This window comes from Camelina sativa, chromosome 15 (genome assembly GCF_000633955.1).
Source record: "Camelina sativa cultivar DH55 chromosome 15, Cs, whole genome shotgun sequence".
Classification (NCBI taxonomy): Eukaryota; Viridiplantae; Streptophyta; class Magnoliopsida; order Brassicales; family Brassicaceae; genus Camelina; species Camelina sativa.
The window spans coordinates 21,376,177-21,385,484 of NC_025699.1; the positions used below are offsets into that span (position 1 = coordinate 21,376,177).

At 41.4% G+C, this 9,308-nt stretch overlaps 1 protein-coding gene and 1 pseudogene across 1 annotated transcript; both read left to right on the top strand.

Annotated features, from left to right (window-relative positions):
* LOC104748656 overlaps nt 1-662 on the top strand; it is an 8,460-nt pseudogene extending 7,798 nt beyond the window's left edge.
* LOC104748657 lies at nt 4,859-5,662 on the top strand. Its single transcript, XM_010470264.1, has one exon. The coding sequence runs from the start codon at nt 4,859-4,861 to the stop codon at nt 5,660-5,662; it is 804 nt and encodes a 267-aa protein (XP_010468566.1).

Sequence of the window (9,308 nt, forward strand, 5' to 3'; positions counted from 1 at the left end):
CAACTACATAAGGGGAATTGAAACACCCATCCATCCATTCTATATCTCATCATCATACACATTCATCTTTCACCATCCCACAAATATTCTTGTTTCAATTTGGCGCCGTTGCCCATTTGAGTGTGTTTTTGTGACATTTAGGATCCATATTAGTCTAAGATTAAGTTCTTTTATACACTTGTGAGGTTGCTGCACTCGAATCTTCTGTTTTTGGGTTGAAGTTCCATTTCAGGTACCACTCGACCAGTCACTCGACCACCACTCGACCGAGTCGTGATCGAGCACCTGCTCGAGCCAGAGGCCGGATCCCTATAACCCTCTTTTTCCAGTCGACCTACCCTCCTACTTGAGCCTGTGCTCAGTCGCTTGCCTGGCAAAAATTGTTTGTGTCTGTTGATGCACACAAGGTCCAAAGGAAAGGACAATCTTCTTAGGCCTATTGACAACATCAACAAGTTGACGAAGAGTTTGGGAGCTAAGCAAAGGAGAGTTGTTCAGCAACAACAAGATNAAAACGTGGCAGAGGCTCTATCGGTCCTATGATGGATGAAACAGGCCCTTATCTTCCCGCAGAGAAGGCACAGTTGCAAAGTTCCGATACAGGAGGAAAGGTAGTTCTGGGCCCAATGAGACCATCTTCACTGAGACAAGATAGATATTGAGCATGGTCAGAGAATAAGATAGGAGTATGATAAGATTCATCAAACATACTACAGGAAGAAGCCATCTACCACGTCAGCTAGTGATGAGTCAAAGGAAGAGCAAGTGTTGACTAGTCAGTTGGAGTGAGTTGACTAAAAGAATCTAGACGAATTAGAAGGTTTAAGGTTACAAGCTGTGGAGTATAAGAGCCGTTGTATCTTCGGATCTTCCTCTATTCACTCTTATGCCTAATCTGAGCTGTAAATTTTTCTTGCCATGTGCTTGAGACCCGAGTGATGTACTCGGTGAAGATCAATGTTGAACTCGCTTCTTTGATTGAGTATTTCTCTTATTTATTCGTGTTATCAACTCTGTAACAATCGATCCTTTTCTAATTGCATATTGTTCAAATTTGATTGAGTTCACTAGTACTAGTGATGTTCATATATTTTACCATGTTTTCCCTTAGTTTATTCACATCTTTAGCATCTTTTGTTAGCCATTTTTACCATTATTGTGTAGCTTTAGGACTAATCATACATTCGAGTTTAGTTGCATTGCATTTGCATCTTTTCATGCATAAACAGGTGATTTTGGAGCTTAAAGAGTATGGAAGCAATGCTGAAGAGAAGTGAAGCAATCATGAAGGGAAAGCAAGGGAGTTAAGGCTGAAGAACCAAGGTCCGGAGTCCAGCTCGACCAAGCACTCGATCGTGTGGGAAGATGGACTCGACCGAGTGGAGAATGCACGAGAGAAGCCAGCTCGACCTACCACTCGACCGAGCACTGGTCGAGTTGACCGAGCCGTTGACTACTTTGACTTTTCCCATTTTTAGGGCTTCCACTCCCCTTCCTATATAAAGCCTTGTACCTGCAGCCACCAAAAGGAGTGAGCTTTTTAGATATTCCCTAAACCTAGTTTTTACCTTTTTGGGATTTATTCCTTTTGCACTTTTATTTTTCTTAGATTTTTGTACTTGAAAAAGACTAGATTCTTCAATATTGTGAGTTTCATAACTTTCTTAATATTGAGAATTTGAGTTTGATCCTTTTATCAATATTAAAGATCTCTGTTTTATCTTTCTAATAATGCAAATTTCAATAATTTCTGGGTTTTTGATTTGTTTCATCATGTCTTGTTGTGAGTAGTCTTCCTAGGATCTTGAGGATGGTTAGGATGGACTGATCTTGTGGTTTGTGTGATTTGGTCAAGCTTGATTGTTGTAGATCTCTTCTAGGGTAGATGATCTTAATGCTGATTCTATATCTGAGAGGGTAGAGTCTGATTTCAAGCTTCTTAGCATCACACCAATGTTTAGGAAGCATAGATAAGGCTAGATCTAGAGCTTACCATTAGGCTTGCTAAGAGATTAGAGGTCTTGTTTGGTTTGAGATGTATTGCTTAATGCCTGCTTGTGTAGATTCTTTACTGTGTGAGAACAAGTCTAGAATTGCATAGGTTTGATTGTTTCTTGACCATGAGAGTGGGAGAAACTTGTCTTAGATTAATATGTCTAGAGGTTAGCTCAAAGTTTGCTTGAGATTTGTTGACCAAGTTAGATAACCACAATGATTAGTCCATCCCATGAATCCATCCTCAGGACCTTCTTTGTTTATTGAAATCTTAGTCTTAATCCTGTTGCTTGCTTGTTGTTTGATTGGATTTAGCATTACTCTGTTTTTATTGCATTGCTCTGTTTCTGCGTCTAGTCTAGCTCGACCACCCACTCGACCTACACTCGGTCGAGTGCTGCTCGAGTTCATCCCCAGAACTCTGTGTCTATGATTTGTGTTTGTCTTGTTTCATTCCTGTTTCATTCCAGTTGCATACATTTAGTTTTCAGTTCATTAATTATCTTGCATTAGTTCATTAGTAGTAGTCTCTGTTTCTGTTCTTGCTTTATCACTGTTTCAATCATTCAGTTTCATTTGCATCTAGTTGTTAGTTCTTGTAGTTTATTTTCTGCATTTTACATTTTCTTCCTAGGATTGTTAGTGACAAACAATCTTTACATTTGTCTTAACTTAGATTCATATGCATATCTTAATTGTTCACAAACACTCATTTAGGATTGATACCTCTTGTACTGCAATAGCATAAGGGGAATTGAAACACCCATCCATCATTCCATTCATATCTCACCATTGCATACATCATCATTCACACCACAATATAAATCTTGTTTCAATTTGGCGCCGTTGCCCATTTGAGTGTGTTTTTGTGACATTTAGGATCCATATTAGTCTAAGATTAAGTTCTTTTATACGCTTGTGAGGTTGCTGTACTCGAATCTTCTGTTTCTGGGTTGAAGTTCCATTTCAGGTACCACTCGACCAGTCACTCGACCACCACTCGACCGAGTCGTGATCGAGCACCTGCTCGAGCCAGAAGCCGGATCTCTATAACCATCATTTTCCAGTCGACTTGACCTCCTACTTGAGCCTGTGCTCAGTCGCTTGCCTAGCAAAAATCGTTTGTGTCTGTTAATGCACACAAGGTCTAAAGGAAAGGACAATCTTCTTAGGCCTATTGACAACATCAACAACAAGACCAAGAGTTTAGGAGCTAAGCAAAGGAGAGTTGTTCAGCAACAACAAGAGGTTATAGTAGCTATGGATCAACAGGATCAGGTTCAGAGACCAAGGAACATTGGTGCTGGAGATGCACCCAACACTCACAACCAAAGAGCTGGCATTGTGCCACCAACTGTTGCCAACAACAACTTTGAGATCAAGAGTGGATTGATCTCAATGATTCAGGCCAATAAATTCCATGGATTGCCTATGGAGGATCCACTAGATCATCTTGATGAGTTTGACAGAATCTGTGGTCTTACCAAGATCAATGGAGTAAGTGAAGATGGTTTCAAGCTGAGGTTGTTCCCTTTCTCACTTGGGGACAAGGCTCATTTATGGGAAAAGACTCTCCCTACTGGTGCAATCACTACTTGGGATGCATGCAAGAAGGCTTTCTTGGCCAAGTTTTTCTCCAATGCTAGGACAGCAAGACTAAGGAATGAGATCTCTGGATTTGCTCAAAGGAGTAATGAAAGCTTTTGTGAAGCTTGGGAGAGATTCAAGGGATACCAAACTCAGTGTCCTCACCATGGTTTCAGTGTGGAGTCTTTGTTGAGCACATTGTATAGAGGAGTGCTTCCCAAGTTCAGAATGCTTCTTGATACAGCCTCCAATGGAAACTTCCTCAACAAGAATGTGGAAGAAGGCTGGGAGTTAGTAGAGAACCTTGCACAGTCTGATGGGAACTACAATGAGGACTATGACAGAACCATAAGGTCATCATCAACTGATCAAGAAGACAAGTACAAGAAGGATCTGAAAATGGTGAATGAAAAGCTTGATAGGATCTTGCTAAGTCAGCAAAAGTCTATTCACTTTGTTAGTGAAGAGGAGCCTCCAGTTCAAGAGGGAGAGAATGAGTTTGCTGAGTTATGCTATATGCAAAACCAAGGAGGCTTCAAGGGTTATAACCAAGGAGGGTTTAGGAACAATAATCTGTCCTATAGGAGCACAAATGTGGCCAACCCACAAGATCAAGTCTACCCTCCTCAACAGCCTCAACAGCCTCAACAGCACTAAAACTATGTACCCAAACAACAGCAACAGGTGTTCCAGCCCCAGTTGTGTCCCCCACCAGGGTTTCAGACTAACCAAGACCAGGAACAAGACCTTAGAGCTATGATACTGCAGCTGTTGATTGGTCAAACACAAGGGAAGATTGAGGAAGCCAATAGATTTGCTGAGCTGAACAGGAGGATAACAGATCTTTACAGTGACCTAAAATAGAAAGTTTGACACACTTACTACAAGGATTACAACACTAGAGGGTCAACAAACTTCTGCCTCTAAGCAAGAAAACAACAAAGGCAAAGCTATTATGCAATCTATAGAAAGTGCTCATGCCATTAATTTGCGCAGGGGAAGAGTTTTACAAGACAAAAATGGAGCTTTACAAAACACTGAGGACAGTGTGGAACAAGATGGGGAGGATTTTCAACAAGAAGGGGCTCAGGATAAAACTAGTGTTCAGCTCGACGGTCCACTCGAGCAGGCACTCGACCGTGTGCATGATCGAGTGCCTGATCGAGCAGCTGCTCAGGAAACATCTAAGCCAGCTACCTCCAAGGAAAAGGAAGCTAGGTCCATTCCCCTTCCTTACAAGCCTCCATTGCCCTTCCCAGGAAGGTTTAAGAAGCAAATGGTTGACAAGTATAAAGCATTGTTTGACAAACAAGTTAGAGAGATTGAGCTTAGGATGCCCTTGATTGATGCTTTTGTGATGATTCCTCCTTACCAGAAGTTCTTGAAAGATGCTGTGATGGAAAGAATCAAAGAAGTTCAGGGGATGGTGCATCTTAGCCATGAGTGTAGTGCCATAATCCAAAAGCAAGTGAACCCTCAAAAGTTGAGAGATCCAGGCTCCTTCACTATACCTTGCTCAATAGGACCTTTGACTTTCAACAGATGCCTTTGTGATTTGGGAGCCTCAGTGAGCCTCATGCCTTTGACAGTTGCAAGGCGCCTTGGATTTACAAGGTATAAACCATGCAATATATCTTTGATCTTAGCTGATAGATCAATAAGACTACCACATGGTGTTTTGGAAGATCTACCTGTTAGAATTGGAGCAGCAGAAGTCCCAACAGACTTTGTAGTCTTGGAAATGGATGAGGAGCCAAAAGATCCCTTGATTTTGGGAAGACCTTTCCTTGCTACAGCAGGAGCAATAATAGATGTGAGAGAAGGAAAGATTGATCTTAACTTAGGAGATGATCTCAAAATGACATTTGATATTGTGGAGGCTATGAAGAAACCAACAGTTGGGGGACAAGTCTTTTGGACTGAAGAGCTGGATAAGCTATCAGGAGAACTAATGGAAGAACTAGCAGAAGAAGATCATCTTAGGACTGCCTTGACCAAAAGTGGAGAGGAAGGGTTCATCCATAAAGAAACCAAGGCCTATGAAGAGATATTGGATTCATGTAAAGAATCAGATTTTTGAGGGATTACCAGCATTGAGGGAGGAAGTTTGGTCAGTTCAAGTAGCAAATACGGACAGCTCGACCACTAGCTCGACCACACACTCGACCGAGTGCAGGACCCACTCGACCGAGTGCACTGCTGAATCCTCTAGAGATGACTGGTCCGAGCTGAAAGCACCAAAAGTAGAGCTAAAACCTCTTCCATCTGGGCTAAGGTACGTTTTTCTTGGTAAGAACTCTACTTATCTAGTAATAGTTAATGCTAAATTGAGTGAGAATGAACTTGACTTGCTAGTTGTTGAATTGAGGAAGTATAGAAAAGCTATTGGTTATACTTTAGATGACATTCAAGGACTTTCACCTAGCCTCTGCATGCATAGAATTCACCTTGAAAATGAATCTTATTCTAGCATTGAACCCCAAAGAAGGTTAAACCCCAACTTAAAGGAAGTAGTCAAAAAGGAGATCCTTAAGTTGCTTGATGCTGGTGTAATCTATCCTATTTCTGATAGTACTTGGGTTTCACCAGTCTATTGTGTCCCTAAAAAAGGAGGANAGCATTGAGGGAGGAAGTTTGGTCAGTTCAAGTAGCAAATACGGACAGCTCGACCACTAGCTCGACCACACACTCGACCGAGTGCAGGACCCACTCGACCGAGTGCACTGCTGAATCCTCTAGAGATGACTGGTCCGAGCTGAGAGCACCAAAAGTAGAGCTAAAACCTCTTCCATCTGGGCTAAGGTACGTTTTTCTTGGTAAGAACTCTACTTATCTAGTAATAGTTAATGCTAAATTGAGTGAGAGTGAACTTGACTTGCTAGTTGTTGAATTGAGGAAGTATAGAAAAGCTATTGGTTATACTTTAGATGACATTCAAGGACTTTCACCTAGCCTCTGCATGCATAGAATTCACCTTGAAAATGAATCTTATTCCAGCATTGAACCCCAAAGAAGGTTAAACCCCAACTTAAAGGAAGTAGTCAAAAAGGAGATCCTTAAGTTGCTAGATGCTGGTGTAATCTATCCTATTTCTGATAGTACTTGGGTTTCACCAGTCCATTGTGTCCCTAAAAAAGGAGGAATTACTGTAGTAAAGAATGATCAAGATGAGTTAATTCCAACTAGAACCATAACAGGTCATAGGATGTGTATTGACTATAGAAAACTCAATTCAGCCACTAGGAAAGATCATTTTCCCCTCCCTTTCATTGACCAAATGTTGGAAAGATTAGCCAATCATACTCATTACTGTTTCTTGGATGGATACTCTGGATTTTTCCAAATTCCTATTCATCCTAATGATCAAGAGAAGACAACATTCACATGTCCATATGGTACCTTTGCATATAGGAGGATGCCATTTGGATTATGTAATGCTCCAGCTACCTTTCAAAGGTGCATGATGTCAATCTTCTCTGATCTCATTGAGGATGTGGTTGAAGTTTTCATGGATGACTTCTCTGTCTATGGAGACTCTTTCTCTTCTTGTCTTGCTAATCTATGCAGGGTTTTAAAGAGATGTGAGGAGACAAACCTGGTTTTGAATTGGGAAAAGTGTCACTTCATGGTTGAAGAAGGGATAGTCCTTGGTCATAAGATTTCAGAGAAGGGAATTGAAGTTGACAAGGCAAAGATTGAAGTTATGGTTCAACTTCAACCACCAAAAACAGTCAAGGACATAAGGAGCTTCCTTGGCCATGCTGGGTTCTATAGGAGGTTCATCAAGGATTTCTCAAAGATAGCTAGGCCATTGACAAGGTTGCTTTGTAAGGAGACTGAGTTTAATTTTGATGAAGATTGCTTGAGAGCATTCAAGGAGATCAAGGCTGCTTTGATTTCAGCCCCAATAGTCCAAGCACCAAACTGGGATCTTCCATTTGAAATCATGTGTGATGCTTCAGACTTTGCAGTAGGAGCAGTTCTAGGACAGAAAAAATATAAGAAGCTGCATGTGATTCATTATGCAAGTAGAACCTTGGATGAAACTCAAGGAAGATACTAAACAACAGAAAAGGAACTCCTAGCAGTGGTATTTGCTTTTGAAAAATTCAGAAGCTACTTGGTAGGATCGAAGGTGATTGTGTACACTGATCATGCTGCCTTGAGGCACATCTACTCAAAGAAAGACACCAAACCAAGGCTGTTGAGGTGGATTTTGCTTCTCCAAGAATTTGACATGGAAATAGTTTATAAGAAAGGGATAGAGAATGGAGTAGCTGATCATCTGCCAAGGATGAGGATAGAGGAGCAGATTCCAATTGATGATTCAATGCCTGAGGAGAAACTGATGCTACTTGGAACAACCCGGCAGCCAGCTCGACCACCAACTCGAGCATGCACTCGACCGAGTGAGTTTGGTGACCCGGTCGAGCAGGAGCAGATGGAGGAGTGGTTAGCACTTGAGAGTGAAGATCTACCTTGGTATGCTGATATAGTCAACTACAAGGTGTGTGAGGAAATTCCAGTGGACATGGACCATTACAAAAAGAAGAAACTCCTCAAGGACATAAATGGATACTATTGGGATGAACCTTATCACTACAAAAAGTGGTCAGATGGGTTGTTTAGGAGATGCATAGCAGAAAGTGAGGTAGAAGGAGTATTGGGACATTGTCATGGCTCTGCTTATGGAGGACATTTTGCAACTTTCAAGACAGCCCAGAAAGTTTTACAAGCTGGCTTATGGTGGCCTACCTTATTCAAGGATACTCACAAGTTCATTACAAAGTGTGATGCTTGTCAAAGAATGGGGAACATCACAAGGAGGAATGAGATGCCACAGAATCCAATCCTTGAAGTTGAGATATTTGATGTTTGGGGAATTGATTTCATGGGACCTTTTAACCCTCCTTCAAATGGAAATGTCTACATACTTGTGGCAGTAGACTATGTCTCAAAGTGGGTAGAAGCCATTGCTAGTCCCACTAATGACCAAAAGGTAGTCCTCAAGCTCTTCAAATCCATCATCTTCCCAAGGTATGGAATTCCAAGGGCTGTGATATGTGATGGAGGAACACACTTCATCAACAAAATCTTTGAAGGAATGCTAAAGAAGTATGGGGTTAAGCACAATGTGTCTACAGCCTATCATCCCCAAACTAGAAGGCCATTCTGTCAAGAATAGTGGGAGCAACAAGAAAGGATTGGTCTACTAAACTTGATGAAACACTTTGGGCATATAGGACAGCTTTCAAAACACCAATAGGAAGAACCCCATTCCAGCTTGTGTATGGCAAGTCTTGCCACCTCCCAGTAGTTGAGTACAAGGCTCTCTGGGCAATAAAACTCTTGAACTTGGATCTAGAAACAGCACAAGCTAAGAGAAGCCTTGAGTTGCATGAGCTTGAGGAAATCAGATTGGAAGCTTATGAAAACTCCAAAATTTACAAGGAGAGAACTAAAGCCTTCCATGATAAGAAGATTCTTATCAAGGACCTAAAGGCTGGAGACCAGGCTTTGCTCTACAATTCAAGACTCAAGTTATTCCCTGGGAAGTTAAAAAGTAGATGGGGAGGCCCTTTTGAAGTCAAGTAGATCCTTCCTTATGGAGCTGTAACACTTCTCAACAAGGATGGAAGTGAATTTACAGTCGATGGTCAGAGAGTTAAGAAGTATTTAGGGGAGAAGGAAACTCATGAGAAGTGCACAATGCTTCTCAAGGATGC